The following is a 26034-nucleotide window of genomic DNA, read 5'->3' as shown; positions in this document are numbered from 1 at the left end:
GGGTAAGGGCTTATTTTTTGTGTGCTGAGCTGATGTTTTTAATGATACCATTTTGGTGCAGATACGTTCTTTTGATCGCCCTTTATTGCATTTTAATGCAATGTCATGGCGACCAAAAAAACTTAATTCTGGCGTTTTGGATTTTTTTCTCGCTACGCTGTTTAGCGATCAGGTTAATGCTTTTCTTTTATTGATAGATCGGGTGATTCTGAACGCGGCGATATCAAATACGTATAGGTTTTTTTTTTTTAAATTGTTTTATTTAGGATGGGGCGAAAGGGGGTGATTTAAACTTTTATATTTTTTCATATTTTTAAAAACATTTTGTTTTTACTTGTGCCATGCTTCAATAGCCTCCATGAGAGGCTAGAAGCTGGCATAGTCTGATCCGCTCTGCTACATAGCAGCGATCATCAGATCGCTGCTATGTAGCTGAAATGCAGGTGTGCTGTGAACGCCGACCACAGGGGGGCGCTCACAGCAGGCCGGCATCAGTAACCATAGAGGTCTCAAGGACCTCTATGGTTACCTTCCTGATGCATCGCCGACCCCCGATCATGTGACGGGGTCGGCAATGACATCATTTCCGGCCGCCCGGCCGGAAGCGCCGGTTAAATGCCGCTGTCTGCGTTTGACAGCGGCATTTAACAGGTTAATAGCGGCGGGTGAATAACGATTTCACCCGCCGCTATTGCGCGCACATGTCAGCTGTACAAAACAGCTGACATGTCACGACTTTGATGTGGGCTCACCGCCGGAGCCCACATCAAAGGGGGTGACACGGCATGCGCAGTACTAGTACGGCGCATGTCGTGAAGGGGTTAAACTGTATGGTTTACAATTGTCATTTTTTTTTACCAAAACATTTTGGGAACTGTAGCAGGACAAGCTGTTTTTACATATTTTAAACCACCATAATTTTATGCAAAGCAGGTTAAACTGTATGTATGAAAATATAGTACATTTTTGCACCCCCAAAAAATATGCTCACCTGCATCAGCTATATTATTAAGCCATGGACTGCGAAGCCCAAGCCCTGCTTTTTGTCCCTAGGCTAAATGCACAATGTACCACACAGAAAAAGAGCAAGATTATCCCTTAGAAGGACTTTTAGTATGATGATTCAGCATCAGCACCAGTACCACCACTAAAGGAGTCTGATTAATGTGCACACACAGGCTTCGACAACTACTCTCTCCCTCCAAGCACATCTGTCCCTGAAGTGTGCAATTTTGTTAGTGAGCCGAGTGTGACGGCGCCAGTCCTTTTATAACCTCTGATGTGGTAATGAGGCTAGCCAATCACAGTAATGCCACTACCAAAATGACAATGGCATTACAGTGACTTGCAGACAATCCCTGCTTGTTAATTGGCTGTGTAATATGTGCCATACATGTGGGGTGGGGATTCCAGCATTCAGTCTGAGCACCAGCCAATGCTCTACGAGTGCTGAGCACCCAGATGCTCGAGTGATATCCGAGTATCACCGAGCATGTTTGCTCATCACTACTTATAATTAATTTCATATAATTGTGTTACTGAACTTGCGACTTGGATAATGAATTATTGTAGCTACAATCAATTAGGCATTGTCTGTTCTTTACCCTTTCCCGCTACAAAGAAGACTAAGGGAGACTGCAGGGGAATGCCCAGGTAGCCATCCCCAAAATAGTCATCTGTTACAGCATCCATAATAATAAAGGTATAAAATCAGACATGGAATCAGGACAAAGATGCGGAATATAGCACAGTAATATGTTCAGCTATGGAAACAGGAAGAAGCTAAGTGCATACAAAGAATAGGCTGGGCCTGGGAGTAGTACTACAAGTACCATATGGCTTCAACGTGTAGAGAGCACATTAATTGGAAAGGAAGCAGAAGTAGCTACCCTACCACTCACGTAATAAGTGAGAGAACTTAACTTTATCATCGAAGCAACCAACAGTAGGTAAGATGTAAACCAACAAAGCACAACAAAGGAGTAGTTAGCCAATGCTATATGTGTCTCAGTTGTCAGCTTTGGACTTTAGCAAGGAAAACAGAATAGTAAAAAATTCTGCCTCTAATTCAGAAAGATCAATTGTTGACCAGCCAACAACACTTGCAGCATGCACTGACCTCCCAGTGAAATATCATGCTTGACCATTGTGAGGAAGGAAGAGAACCATTGTGGAATTGTTAGCTTTAACAGCTTAATTAGTGCTGTTTCTAGCAAAATCGAATCTGGGCTAAATTATTTTTGAACATGGCCTAGTTATCAAATGTAGGGCTCCTAGTGGGAAGAGCTGGAAAGACCATTTCTGGTATCACTACTTTTTCATGCTCCACCTGTTTCTGTGCCACATTCCAGATAACCACTGACACTTGCATTCTGATCCATTGCTTCAATTAAATGCTGCTGGTCTCCAGAAGATCCCTCCGCTAATCAATTCCAAGGTAAGTCTAGTCTTGCAACTGGTGTAATCTAATGGCATCACCATTGCCATGAAATTTTACCATGAATAACGCAAACTTTTAACCAAATTTATCAGCTCAGGTACTACAGGGTGATTAGCAAGCAACAAGACACTACGCTGTAAAAGGAGGAAGATGAAAATGATTATTCAAGTTATTGTGGAAAAATGCACAGTCGAATGTGACTGGTCATGGCCACATCAGGAAGCACCCTAACACCCTGAAGACCTCAACTATTTATTATGTTTAAATAGCCCATGATATTCTGCCGCACTTTACAGACACCATCTTCACTGTTCCCATTGGGGCTCACAATCTAAATTCCCTATCAGTACATCTTTAGAATATGGGAGAAAACTTCTTTCAGACGTTATTCTTGGTGGCATTTTACCCAGAAACCTAGTGCTGCAAAGCAACAGTGCTAACCACTGAGCCACCAATGACTCTCTATTTTACATCATGAAACTTGTTTTTGCATCAGATTTCACTATTTAATACTTATACTGTTCCACATTTTCACTATTTGATAATTATGATTATAATAATTTTCAAATTTTGATGCAACAATGTGGGGTTTGGGGAGATTTTCTCAGGTGGGAAACCGATGTGAACTTATATGGAAAGTAAGGCCATGCACAAAAATGCTACTATTTTCCTGCTGCTTTTTTCTGCAGGTTTCTGGACCAAAATAAACAAAAGCAATCTGTTCTGATTATTGCGGTTTTGGTACAGATTTGAAAAAGCTTTTTTTAAAAGGAATTTTTAGTGTAGGAAAGTTGGGATTCAGCATTTATAAACACAATTGCATTTTAACAGGTTCTCTATAGAAGTCCATTGGGGGCAAACTGCACCAATTAAATGGTCAGTTCAAGTAGCACTAATGGGCCAGGGTCACACTTGCGTGTGCAATGCGAAAAACTCGCACGAGTCTCTCGCATCAATTCTCAGCACTGCCGCCGGCACTCGGGACCGGAGTGTGCAGCTGCATGTATTTCTATGCAGATGAACACTTCGGTCCCGAGTGCCGGCGGCAGTGCCGGGTATTGATGAGCGAGTCTCTCGCATTGCACACGCAAGTGTGACCACGGCCTAAAACGCACAGTGGACATAAGGTTTCATGAAATCAAATCCACTTTGCTTGAACTGTTGAGAACATAGTCTCCGCAAATCAAAAACCCAGTGGAAAAAAACATGTTGTGTTTATGCTATGTGGAAAAAATGGTTTTACTGTTTATCCATCTACTAAGATGAACATGTTCATCTATAATGAGAAAATACACACTTTGCATAGGTATTAGAAAGTGCAACAACACAGAAAGAGAAAAACTAGTGATCACTGAAAGCTTAATATAAGAAAGCCTACTCCTCTGTTTCTTTCTCCTCTTTCTTTTTCTCCATCCCATTTTCTCCCTCCTCCTCCCCTTACCCTTCACGTGTGTGACTGGTTCTGTGGTTTCCTCCCCACTGACAGGCAGCCGCCTCATAAACCCCTGGCCCTCAGCACTCTCATCCTAATCCTGCTTCTTACACAGACTGAGTATGGGGACAAGTCTGAACTCTCCAGCACAGAGATTGCTTTCTTCTTCAGCTTTTCACTTTTGATGCTCTTTTTTTTTTTCCTGGCTTCAACCACAGTACGAGAATCACTTTTTTTGAAGCAGTGATTGACTCAGGATTGAGTACCTATTATTTATGAACCTACCAACTTCTCAATAGTATACCATAACTTATGCCACCTGGGGCATTCCTTTAGTTTATTTTCTGCTTTGTTTCTCCGACACAAGGAATAGTTGCATTCTGGATGTGAACATTAAGAAACCTTTCATCTTTCAGCTTAGAAGTGGATTCCTTCTGTCCTGAATGACAATGTTTGATACTCAGCATCAATATATTATGCCAAGGTCAAGGAGGAGGGCTGTGTTCCTCCTGGGCTACTTTCTCGTGCTTTTAGGATGCTCTGCTGGTCAACAATCTTTCAATGCAGAGTCCAGAACTGGAACACAGGATACCAAGGACGGGTCTACTGTTCTTAGTAGAACCCGAAGGAGGGGATCACAGTATTCTCTGCATGGGTAGGTAGTGACCATTAATAGCCCTATGTGTTATGGGCACCATTATTTGCATAATAGTCACCAGGTAAAATGAAATCAATAATATTAACATTATATACTTAATATGTTAATCAAAGTCTTAATACCATCTAATAATGCTTTGCTTAAAATTCCAAAATGGAAATTCCTTATATAATATTTTTTTGCTACTAACCTAAAGTTAGTTGTATTTTGTGATCCGAATACCTTTTTGTTAAAATATTCCAATCAACACAGAAACAGTAATGTGGCATCCAGCAAGGCCAGGCAATATTCTTTTCCCATTGTTTTTCCGTCCAGTGCTTGCCATCCCCAAGAGTATAAGTTGAAGTTGTGTGGCGCTTTGCCTACTGAGGTTTATATAGTAGAAACACATGCTTGTAATCTGCAAGCGAATTTGATACAGTGGTGGATTAAAATTAGGCAGTACGTCTTTGCACCTACTATTGCAGGGTATTAATATATCTATCTGGCAAATATTTCAAATAAAACTGTCCTGCGGAACCACCATTAGGTAAATGCATGCAAACCCTATTAGTGTACCCACATTTTAACTTTTAGATTCTTAACTTATTGCCACAGTGAGCTGCAAATCCGAAAACGTTGTGAGATCTGGAGGCCAGACCGGCACGTACGATGTGTGCAAGCCAACTGTGGTTGGTAGAAATGGCCCTCGCTCTGGGAAGAGTTTAACTCGTTACAGTTTGATCACTGGAAAATGTCTTTTGCTTTCTTTATAGGTTTTAGTGACATAAAGAGTCAATTGAACTCACAGCCACTAGTATGATCTAGATATACAAAGTAGTGAAAAGGAATCATCACCTATGTAAATGACCTGTGTATATATTATCTTTCCATTTCAAATGCTGCCTAAGTGGCTTTTTCCTATCTACGCTTTCATCAATTGGCCCTAATGCACTGGTGTTGTATAACGTTCGTTTCAGTATGTGCTATTGAAGATAATGTATACATTCCATAAGGGAAGCTAAATTACTGTAAGTTATGGGTAGTAAACTTTTAAGGGTTTGTTTGAACCTCTAAAGCATTCATTACATTCATTATCTGAATACTAGGGGATTCTCGAGCCCTCTAATTACTATGTTGTTAGAACTTTCAGTTATTCCTTCTGCTTTCAGTGCCCTAAATCTGCAAGAGCTATTTGTGTTTTATGAATGAACTTGACTAGGACTTTGCTTATTTTGGAAATCTTGCAGGATTTCTTCTGGCAAAGCAAACAGAAATCTAGGCAGCATGATCTAAATAAGTAGCAAAGACTTTACTTGCTTTCTTCATTCTTTTATTTCTTGAAAAGCTTTAGATATGTTATTTTTCCAGTATTTATTTTTCCTCAATCAATATATTTGTTCAACTAATATACTATTCTGTGAATATCTTAACATATTGACACACAGAAATTAATGCATATGAACCCTGTTTATCTACTTACATTTTTATACCTTTAGTTTATCTGTTATTTGACTTCTGAAAAAAAATAATTAAAAAATTGAGTTTCCAATTCTGACTTTCATGTTATTGGCCACAGACGTAAGCTCAAAAAGATCTGGTACAGTAATTTACACTATGACCTACCATGACCCAACGTGGTTACCATGTCGAGATCTTGAGAACTTCCGCTCTATGGTCATGGCATGTTTAGCCACATGTACAGCAGAATCTATGCAACAAGACTGTGCTACATGGATGCACATAAGTAAATCAATAGATTATATACATATAGCAGTGGCCTGCGCTTTAATGTTGATATATAACGAAGCAAATTTGACTTTCAAATTTTGCACAGATTGGTTGTCATTCATATTTTACCAAATTCAATTGGTTGGTTTAGGGTTTATTACGTTTTGTTAATTATTTGAGCAATGTTGCTTGTCCATGTAGATCCCAATTATATTTTTAAGTTCTTTGTATATGGTGAAGTACAATAGGATACCAAGTGTTTTATTGTTACCATACCAAATAATTTCAAACGTTCCGTTGGAAGTCTAGGAATAAAACCAAAATATGATGATGCTATTAATTTAATTTATCATTCAGTGGTAGACTTGATGCACTGTATTGCATCCAAGCATTGGCTTTATGCAGTAATAGTTTCTGTTAGGGCTGTGGACAACATGTGTGGCTTTGTCTCAGCCAAGCTTCTTTTTATTAGGAGCTCCACAATCCTCTTTACTGTTAGTACGATAAATCCATAACACATTAGGAATATAATGCCTTGGGAAATATAGGCAATTAGGGGACTTACGATCTTGTAGAGATTGTTGACCATGTTGGCCTTGTATTTTCCTATGTATGGTATAGGGTGATCTCTCTTTTCCTTTCAGCATGATCTGCATAGCTAGCATAATGAAGACTGTGGAAACTATAAAGTTAATATTAAAGTGTCCCTCTAGCCAGATAACTGCCAATCAGCAGGGAGTAGCTTCAGCAGCTTCTGAATTAGCTTCTTTAATGGCAGAACATCTCAAAGATTTGAAATTATGTTTTCCAAAACTACTTAATATTAGCACATGACAGGTACAGGTTTCCTTAAAGCCTTTGAAATAACATTGTTGCCTACTTAAAGGGAATCTATCTCCACATTTGACCTATCTAATCTATTAACATGGGCATACAGGTGAAAGACTGCTGAAAAAAAGTCCTACCTTTAAGCCTCATATCAGATGCTTTGTTGTTGAGAAATCATCTTTTATCACTTTAAATAAATGACCTCTTCCAGGCTCTGGGGAGGATGTTGTTTGGAAGATAACTGTGGTCTCAGAGCTTATTTTACACGAAGGGGCAGTTACCAGTGTGAGACATGTAACTAACCCAGAAAAGGAGAACTGAAAGTTGTCTCCATACAAGCACATTTCTTGAAAAGGTGCCTCACACTGTGAGGAACATTAAAATTGACTCTCTGCTAACTGCATAGAGCCCCCCTATATACAAGCTCTAAACTTATCTCAACCTAGACACATAACCACAACTAGATCTCCAAATATATAGACTGTAATGCTGGTCACACTGCCTAGCAACATTTATATATCAACACATTACAGAATTCTATGGTGATTCATTTAAATCAATAAAGATTTACACAGCAATTGCACATAGTGTCTAGCAGTGATAATGAGTTAATCTGATAGAAAATAAACCTATGTCCAATTTAATGTGCATAGTGCTTTAACGTGTATAATAAAACCAAGTGGTAAGTATAATCAATACCTTTTACATTGGATACATAGACTAGGGCAAGGTGCAGAGAAGGTCCAATACCCCTCCACCCCGACGCGTGCTTTGTTGCATGTCCTTAAGCAGCTGATATGAGACATACAAGGATGTATTCTATAATCATAAAGCATTCTATAATCTGTATGCCCATATTAATCATTTAGATAAGTCAAATGTGGTGACAGATTCCCTTTAATGGGTCAACCATAGAAAAGTTACAATTCCTCAATTGCCAAGACAAAGGTTTATTTTCAGATTTTTTTACATTTCCATTTAGAAAGCAACCATCAAATTCCTGTTATTGGGATTATTTTTTTATATTTCCTGTGACTCAAAGTGTGTTCTAATACTAATGTTCTTCTTACTATTTTTAAAAGGCCAAATGTATGTGGATCTAGATTTCACTCTTACTGTTGCCCTGGATGGAAAACACTTCCTGGAGGAAACCAGTGTATTGTCCGTAAGTGTTTTATTTTTTTATTTTTGTTAGCAAATATTAGTATTTACTTGATTATCTGTCTGTTGTTTTTTCATAGGTTGGAGCTACACTACAACTTTGTATGCTGTTTAGGTTGCGAAGCCAAAGATTGCTCAATGAAGCTGCTGTATCACAGCATATTGCAGGTAGTAGCAATGCGACCAGCAAGTTACTTCAATCTGGTGAAGCAAGTGATAAAAAATGGTTCTCACTTGCTTGTTATGAGTGCAGTACCTTGCAGATCCCTATGCAACTCCATTCAATTGCATTACTATCTGTAGCAGCTGCATAGAGCTTTCTTTAGTCGCGCATCCTCTGTTGCAGCCAAAGTCACTATATAGACCCTGCCTTAATTACACCTAGAGTGCCTTCATTCTGATTTGTAGTCAGGTATAGAAGGATTTTATATTCTACTTGATGGTGGCCCGATTCTAACGTATCAGGTATTCTAGAATATGTATGTATGTATGTACGTCACGCTTAGCACAGCTGCATAGTATATAGCACAGCCACGTAGTATATAACACAGCCACATAATATATAACACAGACAGCCATGTAGTATATAGCACAGCCACGTAGTATATAGCATAGCCACGTAGTATATAACACAGCCCACGCAATATATAGCAGAGCCACGTAATATATAGCACAGCCCACACAGTATATAACAGGCCACGTAGTATATAACACAGCCCATGCAGTATATAACACTGCCCATGTAGTATATCGCAGCCAGGCAGTATATAACACAGCCCACATAGTATATAACACAGGCCGCGCAGTATATAACACAGCCCATGCAGTAAATAACACAGCCCACATAGTATATAGCAGTGTGAGCACCATATCCCTGTTAAAATAAAAAAAATAAAATTATACCGCTAAGTCATCTAGGTAATTTTGCAATGCATCACTGGAAACGGAAGCTGGCGGCAGCATCGCGCGCATCGGTGGATGGCGGAAGGTGAGAATAGCACAATTTTTAATTTTTTTATTATTTTTAACATTATATCTTTTTACTAGTGATGCTGCATAGGCAGCATCACTAGTAAAAAGTTGGTCCGGGATGGGGCGACACACTGGCACTGACTGGAGGGGAGTAGGGAGGGGGCACTGACTTGAGGAGAGTAAGGAGGGGCCAATTCACGGCCGGACTAAGCCTGTTGCTGACCAATCAGCGACACGGGATTTCCGTGACAGACAGACAGACAAACAGATGGAAGTACCCCTTAGACAATTATATAGATAGATATGCTGAGATCATTAGTGGGCTATATTATATTGGCCAAGTTCCCCCAAAAATGGCTGGATAATCTCAATGCTCTAAACATGCTTCTAATGATAATGTAATACTTTTACAACATGGATTTATTTAGCCCACATTGTTATTTTTTTTTTGCTGGAATCAAAAGTCTAAATGCTGGCTATTGTGAAAAGGAATCAATCACCAGGTTTATTTAAATGCTATGTAATCTAAGAGCAGCATGATGTAGGGTTTCAGATCCTGATTCAAGTGATGTGTCATTTACTGATCTGCTTGCTGTCATTTTGATACAATCATAGTTTTCATTGCTGCAGATCTAGTAGTGCTCAGAATTCTGAGCTCTGTATAGTCCCACCCACACCACTGATTGGCAGCTTTCTGTGTACATTGACCGAAAGCTGCTAATCAGTAGTCAGAGTGGGATTACACAGAGCAGTTGACTAGGAAGCATGAGACACCTAGGCCTGTAGTGATGATCACCTGATGATGAAAGACTGTTTTATTAAACAACAACACATAGTTTATTAAGTGAAACATCACAGGAATCAGGCATCTCAGAGCCCCTACATCATACTGCTCTCACATTACATAGGAAAAACCCGCTGACAGATTCCCTTTATTATTATTATTATTATTATTTATTTATATAGCACCATTGATTCCATGGTGCTGTACATGAGAAGGGGTTACATACAAGTTACAAATATCACATACAGTAAACAAACTAACAATGACGGACTGATACAGAGGGGCGAGGACCCTGCCCTTGCGGGCTTACATTCTACAGGATTATGGGGAAGGAGACAGTAGGTTGAGGGTTGCAGGAGCTCCGGTGTTGGTGAGGCGGTAGCTCCGGTGTTGGTGAGGCGGTAGCTCCGGTGTTGGTGAGGCGGTAGCTTCGTTGGTGATGAGGCAGCAGCGGTGTCAGTGCAGGCTGTAGGCTTTCCTGAAGAGATAAGTTTTCAGGTTCCGTCTGAAGGATCCGACTGAGCCCAGCGATAGAGCCACATCCCCGACGCGCGTTTTGGTGGACGTGACTTCATCCGGAGGCATGGCATCATGGCAACCCTATGCCCATTCTGACTCTTCGGCTCTCTTCTCTCTGTTTCGGCTGTTTTCTGCTTTGGCTTTAAAGGGATCACACGATTTAAGGTGGAGCAGCCTTAGTCATCAATTATTTAGTAACAGTTCAATAGATGAATTCTTAAAAGGAATCTGTCAGCAGGTTTTTGCTATGTAGTTTGGGAACAGCATGTGGTAGGGGTTAATAACAGAATTCAGCTATGTGTCACTTATCAAGCTGTGTGCTGTGGTTTATTTACAGTGAAGGTTTTATTACTAGGATATTGTCATTGTTGTGACTAGCTAGTGTGCGCTTGTTAGTCTGACTCCGCCCCCTCCTTTGATGAGCAGCTCGCTGTTAATAGACAGTGTATATACAGAGCCTGGTTTGTGTGGGGTTAGCGTTCTGAGCTCTACTTTATGCTATATCTAAGAACTCTTTGTTACAACTGCTGCCCACAGTAATCTAAGAAATACTTCATTGGATTCAGCATCTCTTTTCCTGCATCAAAATCCGTTGACAGATTCCCTTTAAATCTAAATCTTAAAATATTTACCATGTAGTTAATATTTCTTTTAACAGTTTAACAATGAGCATATGAACATTGGTGTGCAAATTAAAGTTTCTAATTCTAGGTCACAAAATGAGTGCTATGTGCTTTTTGGAAATGTCATTTACTTACAAACCGCACATTGCATTCAGGTCAGTATGGGTGTAGAATGAAGAGCCTTATATTACTGCAGCCCCTTAAGGTACCTTCACACTGAACGATATCGCTAGCGATCCGTGACGTTGCAGTGTCCTGGCTAGCGATATCGTTCAGTTTGACACACAGCAGCGATCTGGATCCTGCTGGGAGATCGTTGGTCGCTGCAGAAAGTCCAGAACTTTATTTTGTCGCTGGACCTCCTGCAGACATCGCTGAATCGGCGAGTGTGACGCCGATTCTGCGATGTCTTCACTGGTAACCAAGGTAAACATCGGGTTACTAAGCGCAGGGCCGCGCTTAGTAACCCGATGTTTACCCTGGTTACCAGCGTAAAAGTAAAAAAAAAAAAACACTACATACTTACATTCCGCTGTCTGTCCCTCGGCGCTCTGCTTCCTGCACTGGCTGTGAGCGCCGGTCAGCCGGAAAGCAGAGCGGTGACGTCACAGCTCTGCTTTCCGGCCGCTTCGCTCACAGTCAGTGCAGGAAAGCAGAGCGCCGGGGGACAGACAGCGGAATGTAAGTATGTAGTGTTTGTTGTTTTTACTTTTACGATGGTAACCAGGGTAAACATTGGGTTACTAAGCGCGGCCCTGCGCTTAGTAACCCGATGTTTACCCTGGTTACCGGCATCGTTGGTCGCTGGAGAGCTGTCTGTGTGACAGCTCTCCAGCGACCAAACAGCGACGCTGCAGCGATCCACATCGTTGTCGGTATCGCTGCAGCGTCGCTGAGTGTGAAGGTACCTTTACTTTCTCCCTGCTGATTTCAGGATAGAGTGAGCTCCATTCTATCTGTAACATGGCAGACAATGATAGCAGTTTCCTGGAAGAAAATTAAACTGCAGCGCAGATAGCTGATCTTTGACAACAAAGCCTACACAGTTGCTAACATCTGCCTTTGACTCATTAAAAGAAGAAAAACATACAATACATATTGATGAACCCCAATGTTACCGTATAGTGTGAGACCACCAAGTGCTGAAGTCTATAAAAATCATTATTGGCTGTGACGTTTTAAAAACGGCTTCTAGCACAATAATTTGTCATGAGTATTGACATGATCTTAGTTTCTATGGCTGAGCAGCTACGCACAAGTCTTAGGATTCCTTGAGCAATGCTCTTGGCTGGAGCATTATAAAGCTCACCTCTGTTGGATCATAATTTACCATCTGGCAGTCTGTTGGATGAATGTGGGTTTAATGGATGCCAGGAAAATGTTCCCTGCCCAAATCTGCAGTACCAAATGTTAAGTTTTGTGGAAGCGGGATAATGGCAAGGAATCAAATATCTTTGGTTCTTCACTATTTGAATGGATCTTAATAGTTCAGAATGGAATGATACTCTCTAGAGAGCATTAGGCTTAACACTTTGTGGCAGTAGTTTGGGGAATCTACTTTCCTGTCTCGTCTCAGCAAATCAAATGTCACAGTCATTTTTCATTCAGTAAAGTGTTACTGGTTTTCTTAGAAGAACTTAATTACCTTACTGATTCTTATGCCATTGTAACTGGCTAGCACATGTTTGTAGATACCAATATTACTGTCTCCGCAAACAGTCCTGGCCATTATTAGATTATACTAGCTGTAGATCCCAACAGCTATGGAACAAGATAGATAATACAGTCTTGATGGCAGATAGGTTCTGTTGGCACTTGGCAGCTGGACACAGTAATTGTCCACTTATACACTATCGCAGGTAAGAAAGCTTTGTCAGTGGATGATGACAATTATATGTGACGACATATCACTTATACAATAGAAACCGTATAAGTGCATTTTTCAAACGTACTATTTTGTAACTCGACCTGAGCCCTACAGCATTGAAGTCTCAAGTCTCTTTGATATGCAGCCTATCTGTCACTCATTATAGGGAACTTTAAATACTACAAGTATGTTCTATAACATATTTGAATCATATCAAAGCCCAAATTAACCTGTCTTAATTATATAACTTCCTTTAGAATTTATTTCAGAGACATTATCTATACATTGGGAAAATAAGTATTTGATACACTGACGATTTTGCAAGTTTTTCCGCCTACAAAGAATGGAGAGGTCTGTAATTTTAATCGTAGATACACTTCAACTGACAGAATCCTTAAAAAATCCAGAAAATCACACTGTATGAATTTTTACATAATTAATTGGCATTTCATTGCATGAAATAAATATTTGATACAGTAGAAAAACATAACTTTATATTTGGTGCATAAACCTTGGTTTGCATTTACAGAGGTCAGACATTTCTGTAGTTGTTGACCAAGTTTGCACGCACTGCAGCCGGGATTTTTTTTCTCACTCTTCCATACAAATCTTTCTTCTCCAGATCTTTCAGGTTTTGGGTTTATCGCTGGGCAATATTGAGTTTCAGCTCCCTCCAAATATTTTCCATTGGGTTCAGGTCTGGAGACTGGATAGGCCACTCCAGGACCTTGAAATGCCTCTTATAGAGGCACTCCTTAGTTGTCCTGTCTGTGTGCTTATGGTCATTGTTATGCTGGAAGACCAAGCCACGATCCATCTTAACCCCTTCATGACCGGGGGATTTTCGTTTTTCCGTGTTCGTTTTTCGCTCCCCTCCTTCCCAGAGCCATAACTTTTTTATTTTTCCGTCAATTTGGCCATGTGAGGGCTTATTTTTTGCGGGACGTGTTGTACTTTTGAACGACATCATTGGTTTTAGCATGTCGTGTACTAGAAAACGGGAAAAAAATTCCAAGTGCGGTGAAATTGCAAAAAAAAGTGCAATCCCACATTGGTTTTTTCTTTGGCTTTTTTGCTAGGTTAACTAAATGCTAAAAATGACCTGCCATTATGATTCTCCAGGTCATTACGAGTTCATAGACACCAAACATGACTAGGTTATTTTTTATCTAAGTGGTGAAAAAAACTTCCAAACTTTGCTAAAAAAAACAAAAAAAAAATTGCGCCATTTTCCGATACTCGTAGCGTCTCCATTTTTCATCATCTGGGGTCGGTTGAGGGCTTATTTTTTGCGTGCCGAGATGACGTTTTTAATGATAGCATTCCGGTGCAGATACGTTCTTTTGATCGCCCGTTATTGCATTTTAATGCAATGTCGCGGCGACCAAAAAAATGTAATTCTGGCGTTTCGAGTTTTTTTCCCGCTACGCTGTTTAGCGATCAGGTTAATACTTTTTTTTAATTGATAGATCGGGCGATTCTGAGCGCGGCGATACTAAATATGCGTAGATTTGATATTGTTTTTATTGATTTATTTTGATTGGGGCGAAAGGGGGGTGATTTAAACTTTTATGTTTTTTTTATTTTTTTCACATTTTTTTAAACTTTTTTTTAAACTTTTGCCATGCTTCAATAGCCTCCATGAGAGGCTAGAAGCAGGCATAGCACGATCGGCTCTGCTACATAGCAGCGATCTGCTGATCGCTGCTATGTAGCAGAATTGCAAGTGTGCTGTGAGCGCCGACCACAGGGTGGCGCTCACAGCGACGGGCAATAAGTAACCATAGAGGTCTCAAGGACCTCTATGGTTACCATTCACAAGCATCACCGACCCCCGATCATGTGACGGGGGTCGGCGATGACGTCATTTCCGGCCGCCCGGCCGGAAGCGGTAGTTAAATGCCGCTGTCTGCGTTTGACAGCGGCATTTAACTAGTTAATAGGTGCGGGCAGATCGCAATTCTGCCCGCGCCTATTACGGGCACATGTCAGCTGTTCAAAACAGCTGACATGTCCCGGCTTTGGTGCGGGCTCACCGCGGAGCCCTGCATCAAAGCAGGGGAGCCGGCATCGGACGGTATAGTACGTCCGATGCCGGTAAGGGGTTAAATGCTCCAACTGAGGTAAAGAGGTTGTTGGACAAAATCTTGTGTTACATGACCCCATCCATCCTCCCTTCAATACGGTGCCGTCGTCCTGTACTTTTTGCAGAATATCACCCCCAAAGTATGATGTTTCCCCATCATGCTTCATAATTGGGACGGTGTTCTTGGGGTTGTACTCATCCTTCTTCTTACTCCAAGCACATCAAGTGGGGTTAATATCAAAAAGTTCTGTTTTGGTCTCATCTGACCACATGACCTTCTTCCATATTTCCTCTGGATCATCCAGATGGTCATCAATGAACTTCAAAAGGGCCTGGACATGTGCTGGTGTGAGCAGGGGAAACTTGCGTGCCCTGCAGGATTTTAATCCATGACGGCGTAGTGTGTTACTAATGGTAATGTTTCAGATTGTGACCCCAGCTCTCTTCAGGTCATTGACCAGGTCCTCCCCTGTAGTTCTGGGCTGATTCCTGATCTTTCTCAGAATCATCCTTTCCCCACGAGGTGAGATATTGCATGGAGCACTAGACCAAGGAAGATTGGCAGTAATCTGTTGTGAATTCTGCTCTTGGGCTCCCTCCGGTGGTTATGAGTGGTAGTGCTGCAGTAGTTGGATCGCAGCATTTATCAGGTGTATCCATTTTTTGCAATTTGGGCTGGGCTATTTAAGTCCTGCTTTATCCTTTAGTCAGTGCCAGTTGTCCATTGTTTTTGGAGGATTCACATCCATTCCTGGTCTCTCCTGGTCTGCTGTTCATTTCTTCAAAGATAAGTTCTGGCCTTGTTTTTTCTGTCCACCTGCTGTGGACGTTATAGTTCTGTGAATTTTCATGTTTTGTTTTGTCCAGCTTTGTCTGTGAAGGATTTTTTGCAGCCTAGCTGTGTCTCTGGAGATGCAGATATACCCTCCATGTCTTTAGTCAGATGTGGTGTTTTGTATTTTCTGTGGTGGATATTTTCTAGTGTTTTAATACTGACAGCATAGTACTCTGTCCTATTCTTCCTTTTTAGCTAGTATGGCCTCCTATGCTAAATCCTGATTTCATTTCTGCGTATGTTATTTTCCTCTCCTTTCCCAGTCAATATTTGTGGGGGGCTATCTATCCTTTGGGGATTTTCTCTGAGGCAAGATAGTTTTCCCGTTTCTGTCTTTAGGGGTAGTTAGTTCTTAGGCTGTGTTGAGGGGTCTAGGGAGTGTTAGGTACCCCCCGCGGCTACTTCTAGTTGCGCTGCTAGTTCAGGGTTTGTGGTCAGTATAGGTACCACCTTCTCCAGAGTACGTCTCATGCTGCTCCTAGGCCACCAGATGATAACAGTACAACTGGCCGGCCAACAATGAGTTAAATGCATCTCAGAAGAAGGGAAGGAAGCTCTTGAGCCATTTTTTATTCTCCAGTCTATTTTGTGTTCTCTTCCCTCTTTATCTCTGGGTGGCTACAGAATCTAGTAATAACATGAATGTTCAGGAGTTAGTTTCTCGGGTGGATCAGCTAGCTGCTAGGGTACAGGGTATTTCAGATTTTATTATTCAGACTCCAGGGATTGAACCAGGGATTCAAGCTTCAGGAGGCTAATTTGCATATTCCAGGTGCCTTCTGGGAGAAGCGAAGTCTCCCTAAGCTAGAAGATCGTTGGGTACAGCCGGGACCAGCTGCTTCGAAAGCATCACCAAACCAGGGATTCAAGCTTCAGGAGGCTAATTTGCATATTCCAGGTGCCTTCTGGGAGAAGCGAAGTCTCCCTAAGCTAGAAGATCGTTGGGTACAGCCGGGACCAGCTGCTTCGAAAGCATCACCAAACCAGGGATTCAAGCTTCAGGAGGCTAATTTGCATATTCCAGGTGCCTTCTGGGAGAAGCGAAGTCTCCCTAAGCTAGAAGATCGTTGGGTACAGCCGGGACCAGCTGCTTCGAAAGCATCACCAAACCAGGGATTCAAGCTTCAGGAGGCTAATTTGCATATTCCAGGTGCCTTCTGGGAGAAGCGAAGTCTCCCTAAGCTAGAAGATCGTTGGGTACAGCCGGGACCAGCTGCTTCGAAAGCATCACCAAACCAGGGATTCAAGCTTCAGGAGGCTAATTTGCATATTCCAGGTGCCTTCTGGGAGAAGCGAAGTCTCCCTAAGCTAGAAGATCGTTGGGTACAGCCGGGACCAGCTGCTTCGAAAGCATCACCAAACCAAACCAAATTTTTGCCTGTAGGACATTATTGCAAGAGAGCTTGGCTGAGTAGATTACACAAGAAGGAAAACACACAGCAAGTCAGCAGGATCTAGGAGCAACATGGCAGATGTGACAACCTACATGGTGAGCTGCAGCATGTGCTACATGTTCACAGATCGACCAGAAGAAGAATCCAATTTCACCTGTCAGAAGTGTAGACTAGTGGCCCTTTTAGAAGAAAAGGTGCGGGGTCTGGAAGAAAGAATAGCAACTTTGAAACTCATCAAAGAGAATGAAGACTTTCTAGACAGAACAGAAGCATCTCTACTGGTCACAGAAGGTGCAAAAAGTGTCAGAGAACCTCCAAAAGCAGATGAGTGGAAGCATGTGACCAAAAGAAGCAAGAAGACCATGGACAAATCACCAACCACACAACTGAAGAACCGATATCAAATCTTTGTAGAGGATGAAGATGGCACACCTAAGAATGAAGCAATACCAGCAAGCAAAAAAGAAAAGGGCACACAGCAACAAGTGACAGCAAATAGTACAGCCAAGAAGCAACGAAGAGTGGTGGTGGTGGGAGACTCACTACTGAGAGGCACAGAAGCAGCCATCTGCAGACCGGACATAACTGCAAGAGAAGTATGCTGCCTTCCAGGTGCGATGATCAAGGATGTGACCGATAGGATACCAAAGCTCTTCAGCTCCAAGGACGTCCACCCATTTCTTCTGATACATGTTGGCACCAATGACACGGCAAGGAAGGACCTACCGACAATCTGCAAGGACTTTGAAGAGTTGGGGAAGAAAGTAAAGGAACTGGATGCACAGGTAGTTTTTTCTTCTATCCTTCCAGTAGACGGGCATGGCACCAGGAGATGGAACAGGATCCTTGATGCAAACAACTGGCTAAGACGATGGTGCAGACAACAAGGATTTGGATTCCTGGACCACGGTGTGAATTACTGGTATGATGGACTCCTCGCCAGAGACGGACTACACCTTAACAAACCTGGGAAACACACATTCGCCAGAAGACTCGCTACACTCATCAGGAGGGCGTTAAACTAGAAGAAGAGGGGACGGGAAGAAAAACATTAGACTCGAACAAAGACGACCCAGGAAAACATACTCAGAAGGGAGGTAAGAACATTTCTAAAACAATCCACAATGAGGAGATTGGAACAAAACAAAATCCTCTGAACTGCATGCTCGCAAACGCCAGAAGCCTGACAAACAAGATGGAAGAACTAGAAGCAGAAATATCTACAGGTAACTTTGACATAGTGGGAATAACCGAGACATGGTTAGATGAAAGCTATGACTGGGCAGTTAACTTACAGGGTTACAGTCTGTTTAGAAAGGATCGTAAAAATCGGAGAGGAGGAGGGGTTTGTCTCTATGTAAAGTCTTGTCTAAAGTCCACTTTAAGGGAGGATATTAGCGAAGGGAATGAGGATGTCGAGTCCATATGGGTTGAAATTCATGGAGGGAAAAATGGTAACAAAATTCTCATTGGGGTCTGTTACAAACCCCCAAATATAACAGAAAGCATGGAAAGTCTACTTATAAAGCAGATAGATGAAGCTGCAACCCATAATGAGGTCCTGGTTATGGGGGACTTTAACTACCCGGATATTAACTGGGAAACAGAAACCTGTGAAACCCATAAAGGCAACAGGTTTCTGCTAATAACCAAGAAAAATTATCTTTCACAATTGGTGCAGAATCCAACCAGAGGAGCAGCACTTTTAGACCTAATACTATCTAATAGACCTGACAGAATAACAAATCTGCAGGTGGTTGGGCATTTAGGAAATAGCGACCACAATATTGTGCAGTTTCACCTGTCTTTCACTAGGGGGACTTGTCAGGGAGTCACAAAAACATTGAACTTTAGGAAGGCAAAGTTTGAACAGCTTAGAGATGCCCTTAATCTGGTAGACTGGGACAATATCCTCAGAAATGAGAATACAGATAAAAAATGGGAAATGTTTAAGAACATCCTAAATAGGCAGTGTAAGCGGTTTATACCTTGTGGGAATAAAAGGACTAGAAATAGGAAAAACCCAATGTGGCTAAACAAAGAAGTAAGACAGGCAATTAACAGTAAAAAGAAAGCATTTGCACTACTAAAGCAGGATGGCACCATTGAAGCTCTAAAAAGCTATAGGGAGAAAAATACTTTATCTAAAAAACTAATTAAAGCTGCCAAAAAGGAAACAGAGAAGCACATTGCTAAGGAGAGTAAAACTAATCCCAAACTGTTCTTCAACTATATCAATAGTAAAAGAATAAAAACTGAAAATGTAGGCCCCTTAAAAAATAGTGAGGAAAGAATGGTTGTAGATGACGAGGAAAAAGCTAACATATTAAACACCTTCTTCTCCACGGTATTCACGGTGGAAAATGAAATGCTAGGTGAAATCCCAAGAAACAATGAAAACCCTATATTAAGGGTCACCAATCTAACCCAAGAAGAGGTGCGAAACCGGCTAAATAAGATTAAAATAGATAAATCTCCGGGTCCGGATGGCATACACCCACGAGTACTAAGAGAACTAAGTAATGTAATAGATAAACCATTATTTCTTATTTTTAGTGACTCTATAGCGACAGGGTCTGTTCCGCAGGACTGGCGCATAGCAAATGTGGTGCCAATATTCAAAAAGGGCTCTAAAAGTGAACCTGGAAATTATAGGCCAGTAAGTCTAACCTCTATTGTTGGTAAAATATTTGAAGGGTTTCTGAGGGATGTTATTCTGGATTATCTCAATGAGAATAACTGTTTAACTCCATATCAGCATGGGTTTATGAGAAATCGCTCCTGTCAAACCAATCTAATCAGTTTTTATGAAGAGGTAAGCTATAGGCTGGACCACAGTGAGTCATTGGACGTGGTATATCTCGATTTTTCCAAAGCGTTTGATACCGTGCCGCACAAGAGGTTGGTACACAAAATGAGAATGCTTGGTCTGGGGGAAAATGTGTGTAAATGGGTTAGTAACTGGCTTAGTGATAGAAAGCAGAGGGTGGTTATAAATGGTATAGTCTCTAACTGGGTCGCTGTGACCAGTGGGGTACCGCAGGGGTCAGTATTGGGACCTGTTCTCTTCAACATATTCATTAATGATCTGGTAGAAGGTTTACACAGTAAAATATCGATATTTGCAGATGATACAAAACTATGTAAAGCAGTTAATACAAGAGAAGATAGTATTCTGCTACAGATGGATCTGGATAAGTTGGAAACTTGGGCTGAAAGGTGGCAGATGAGGTTTAACAATGATAAATGTAAGGTTATACACATGGGAAGAGGGAATCAATATCACCATTACACACTGAACGGGAAACCACTGGGTAAATCTGACAGGGAGAAGGACTTGGGGATCCTAGTTAATGATAAACTTACCTGGAGCAGCCAGTGCCAGGCAGCAGCTGCCAAGGCAAACAGGATCATGGGGTGCATTAAAAGAGGTCTGGATACACATGATGAGAGCATTATACTGCCTCTGTACAAAACCCTAGTTAGACCGCACATGGAGTACTGTGTCCAGTTTTGGGCACCGGTGCTCAGGAAGGATATAATGGAACTAGAGAGAGTACAAAGGAGGGCAACAAAATTAATAAAGGGGATGGGAGAACTACAATACCCAGATAGATTAGCGAAATTAGGATTATTTAGTCTAGAAAAAAGACGACTGAGGGGCGATCTAATAACCATGTATAAGTATATAAGGGGACAATACAAATATCTCGCTGAGGATCTGTTTATACCAAGGAAGGTGACGGGCACAAGGGGGCATTCTTTGCGTCTGGAGGAGAGAAGGTTTTTCCACCAACATAGAAGAGGATTCTTTACTGTTAGGGCAGTGAGAATCTGGAATTGCTTGCCTGAGGAGGTGGTGATGGCGAACTCAGTCGAGGGGTTCAAGAGAGGCCTGGATGTCTTCCTGGAGCAGAACAATATTGTATCATACAATTATTAGGTTCTGTAGAAGGACGTAGATCTGGGTATTTATTATGATGGAATATAGGCTGAACTGGATGGACAAATGTCTTTTTTCGGCCTTACTAACTATGTTACTATGTTACTATGTTACTCCTGCCTTAGAACCTAAGATTCCCACTCCTGATTTATTTTTTGGTGACAGATCCAAATTTTTGAGTTTCAAAAATAATTGTAAACTGTTTTTCGCATTGAGACCCCGTTCTTCTGGTGATCCCATTCAGCAGGTTAAAATCATCATATCCTTGCTGCGTGGTGACCCACAGGATTGGGCATTTAACCTGGAATCTGGCAATCCTGTTTTGCTTAATGTTGATTCTTTCTTTCAAGCATTGGGGTTATTGTATGATGAGCCTAATTCTGTGGATCAAGCTGAGAAAATCTTGTTGGCCCTGTGTCAGGGTCAAGAAGTGGCAGAATTGTATTGCCAGAAATTTAGAAAATGGTCTGTACTGACTAAATGGAATGAGGATGCCTTGGCGGCAATTTTCAGAAAGGGTCTTTCTGAATCCGTTAAAGATGTTATGGTGTGGTTCCCCACGCCTGCTGGTCTGAGTGATTCTATGTCTCTGGCCATTCAGATTGATCGGCGCTTGCGCGAGCGCAGAGTTGTGTACACTGTGGCGTTGTCCACCGAGAGGAGCCCTGAGCCTATGCAGTGTGATAGGATTTTGTCTAGAGCTGAACGACAAGGATTTAGGCGTCAGAATAGGTTGTGTTTTTACTGCGGTGATTCTGCTCATGTTATTTCTGATTGCCCTAATCGTACAAAGAGAATCGCTAGTTCTGTTACCATCAGCACTGTACAACCAAAATTTCTGTTATCTGTGACCTTGATCTGCTCATTATCGTCATTTTCTGTCATGGCATTTGTGGATTCAGGCGCCGCTCTGAATTTAATGGACTTAGAATTTGCCAGACGTTGTGGTTTCCCCTTGCAGCCTTTGCAGAACCCTATTCCTTTAAGGGGGATTGATGCTACACCGTTGGCTAAAAATAAACCTCAGTTTTGGACACAGCTGACCATGCGCATGGGGCCAGCCCATCAGGAAGATTGTCGTTTTCTGGTGTTGCATAATTTGCATGATGATATTGTGCTGGGTTTTCCATGGTTACAGCTACATAATCCGGTGTTAGATTGGAAATCCATGTCTGTGACTAGTTGGGGTTGTCAGGGGGTTCATGATCACGTTCCTTTGATGTCAATTTCCTCTTCCCCCTCTTCTGAAATTCCTGAGTTTTTGTCAGATTTCCAGGATGTAGTCGATGAGCCTAAATCTAGTTCCCTTCCACCACATAGGGACTATGATTGTGCTATTGACTTGATTCCAGGTTGTAAGTTCCCTAAGGGTCGACTTTTCAACCTGTGTGTGCCAGAACATGCCGCTATGCGGAGCTATATTAAGGAGTCTTTGGAGAAGGGGCTTATTCAACCATCTTCTTCACCATTGGGAGCAGGTTTTTTTTTTGTTGCCAAGAAGGATGGCTCCTTGAGACCGTGTATTGATTATCTCCTCTTGAATAAGATCACGGTCAAATTTCAATACCCTTGCTTACTGATTTGTTTGCTAGGATTAAGGGGCTAGCTGGTTTACTAAGATTGACCTTCGAGGGGCATATAATCTTATTCGTATTAAACAGGGTGACGAATGGATAACTGCATTTAATACGCCCGAAGGCCATTTTGAATACCTAGTGATGCCATTCGGACTCTCTAATGCCCCATCTGTGTTCCAGTCCTTCATGCATGATATCTTTCGGAGTTATCTTGATAAATTCATGGTTGTATATTTGGATGATATTTTGATTTTTTCCGATGATTGGGAGTCTCATGTGAAACAGGTCAGGATGGTATTTCAGATCCTCCGTGATAATTCTTTATTTGTGAAGGGGTCGAAGTGCCTCTTTGGAGAGCAGAAGGTTTCTTTTTTGGGCTTCATTTTTCTCCCTCATCTATAGAAATGGATCCGGTTAAGGTTCAGGCCATTCATGATTGGATTCAGCCCACATCTGTGAAGAGCCTTCAGAAATTCTTGGGCTTTGCTAATTTTTATTGTCGTTTCATTGCCAACTTCTCCAGTGTGGTTAAACCTCTGACCGATTTGACGAAGAAAGGCACTGATGGGACAAATTGGTCCTCTGCGGCTGTTTCTGCCTTTCAGGAGCTTAAACGCCAATTTACTTCTGCCCCTGAGTTGCGTCAGCCGGATGTTTCTCTTCCATTTTAGGTTGAGGTTGACACGTCTGAGATTGGGGCAGGGGCCGTTTTGTCTCAGAGGAATTCTGATGGTTCCTTGATGAAACCGTGTGCCTTCTTTTCTCGGAAGTTTTCGCCTGTGGAACGCAATTATGATGTCGGCAATCGGGAGTTGTTGGCTATGAAGTGGGCGTTTGAGGAGTGGCTTCATTGGCTTGAGGGGGCCAAGCACCGTATTGTGGTCTTGACCGATCATAAGAATCTGATTTACCTCGAGTCTGCCAAACGACTGAATCTTAGACAGGCTCGATGGTCCCTGTTTTTCTCCCATTTTGATTTTGTGGTCTCGTACCTTCCTGGTACTAAGAATGTTAAGGTGGATGCCCTCTCTAGGAGTTTTTTGCCTGATTCTCCTAAGGTCCTTGAGCCTGTCGGCATTCTGAAGTAAGGGGTGATTCTTTCTGCCATCTCACCTGATTTACGACGGGTTCTTCAGAAATTTCAGGCTGATAAACCTGACCGTTGTCCAGTGGGGAAACTGTTTGTTCCTGATAGATGGACTAGTAAAGTGATTTCTGAGGTTCATTGTTCTGTGTTGGCTGGCCATCCTGGGATTTTTGGTACTAGAGATTTGGTTGCTAGGTCCTTTTGGTGGCCTTCTTTGTCGCGGGATGTGCGTTCTTTTGTGCAGTCCTGTGGGATTTGTGCGCGAGCTAAGCCTTGCTGTTCCCGCGCTAGTGGGTTGCTTCTGCCTTTGCCGGTCCCTGAGAGGCCTTGGACGCATATTTCTATGGATTTTATTTCAGATCTCCCGGTTTCCCAGAGGATGTCGGTTATCTGGGTGGTTTGTGACCGGTTTTCTAAGATGGTTCATTTGGTACCTTTGCCTAAATTGCCTTCCTCCTCTGATTTGGTTTCGTTGTTTTTTCAGCATGTGGTTCGTTTGCATGGCATCCCGGAGAATATTGTGTCCGATAGAGGTTCCCAGTTTGTTTCTAGGTTTTGGCGGGCCTTTTGTGCTAGGCTGGGCATTGATTTGTCTTTTTCTTCCGCATTTCATCCTCAGACAAATGGCCAGACCGAGCGAACTAATCAGACTTTGGAAACTTATTTGAGATGCTTTGTGTCCGCTGATCAGGATGATTGGGTGGCGTTCTTGCCATTGGCCGATTTTGCCTTTAATAATCGGGCTAGTTCTGCTACCTTGGTTTCGCCTTTTTTTTTGTAATTTTGGTCTTCATCCTCGTTTTTCTTCAGGACAGGTTGAGCCTTCTGATTGTCCTGGTGTGGATTCTGTGGCTGACAGGCTGCAGCGAATTTGGGCTCATGTGGTGGACAATTTGGTGTTGTCTCAGGAGGAGGCTCAGTGTTTTGCTAACCATCGTCGGTGTGTTGGTTCCCGGCTTCAGGTTGGGGATTTGGTCTGGTTGTCTTCCCGTCATGTTCCTATGAAGGTTTCTTCCCCTAAGTTCAAGCCTCGGTTTATTGGTCCTTATAGGATTTCTGAGATTATCAATCCGGTGTCTTTTCGTTTAGCCCTTCCAGCCTCTTTTTCCATCCATAATGTGTTCCATAGATCTTTGTTGCGGAAGTATGTGGTGCCCGTTGTTCCCTCTGTTGATCCTCCGGCCCCGGTGTTGATTGATGGGGAGTTGGAGAATGTGGTTGAGAAGATTTTGGAATCTCGTTTTTCGAGGCGGAAGCTTCAGTATCTGGTCAAATGGAAGGGTTATGGCCAGGAGGATAATTCTTCTGTTGTTGCCTCCGATGTTCATGCTGATGATTTGGTTCGTGCCTTTCATTTGGCTCGTCCTGATCAGCCTGGGGGCTCTGGTGAGGGTTCGGTGACCCCTCCTCAAGGGGGGGGGGTACTGTTGTGAATTCTGCTCTTGGGCTCCCTCCGGTGGTTATGAGTGGTAGTGCTGCGGTAGTTGGATCGCAGCATTTATCAGGTGTATCCATTTTTTGTAATTTGGGCTGGGCTATTTAAGTCCTGCTTTATCCTTTAGTCAGTGCCAGTTGTCCATTGTTTTGGGAGGATTCACATCCATTCCTGGTCTTTCCTGGTCTGCTGTTCATTTCTTCAAAGATAAGTTCTGGCCTTGTTTTTTCTGTCCACCTGCTGTGGACGTTATAGTTCTGTGAATTTTCATGTTTTGTTTTGTCCAGCTTTGTCTGTGAAGGATCTTTTGCAGCCTAGCTGTGTCTCTGGAGATGCAGATATACCCTCCATGTCTTTAGTAAGATGTGGTGTTTTGTATTTTCTGTGGTGGATATTTTCTAGTGTTTTAATACTGACCGCATAGTACTCTGTCCTATTCTTCCTTTTTAGCTAGTATGGCCTCCTATGCTAAATCCTGATTTCATTTCTGCGTATGTTATTTTCCTCTCCTTTCACAGTCAATATTTGTGGGGGGCTATCTATCCTTTGGGGATTTTCTCTGAGGCAAGATAGTTTTCCCGTTTCTGTCTTTAGGGGTAGTTAGTTCTTAGGCTGTGTCGAGGGGTCTAGGGAGAGTTAGGTACCCCCCACAGCTACTTCTAGTTGCGCTGCTAGTTCAGGGT

General features: G+C 42.1%; 1 protein-coding gene across 1 annotated transcript in view; it reads left to right on the top strand.

Annotated features, from left to right (window-relative positions):
* The first annotated feature begins 3964 nt into the window (after positions 1-3964).
* FBN2 (fibrillin 2) overlaps positions 3965-26034 on the top strand; it is a 403326-nt gene continuing 381256 nt past the window's right edge. Inside the window, exons 1-2 of the mRNA XM_069753996.1 lie at positions 3965-4527; positions 8151-8233. Of these exons, the coding sequence (XP_069610097.1) occupies positions 4316-4527; positions 8151-8233 (295 nt within the window). The 5' untranslated portion in view covers positions 3965-4315. The remainder of the gene's footprint in view (positions 4528-8150; positions 8234-26034) is intronic.

The sequence above is a fragment of the Ranitomeya imitator genome, chromosome 1 (genome assembly GCF_032444005.1).
Source record: "Ranitomeya imitator isolate aRanImi1 chromosome 1, aRanImi1.pri, whole genome shotgun sequence".
Taxonomy (NCBI): Eukaryota; Metazoa; Chordata; class Amphibia; order Anura; family Dendrobatidae; genus Ranitomeya; species Ranitomeya imitator.
This window is presented reverse-complemented; position numbering and strand designations above follow the sequence as displayed.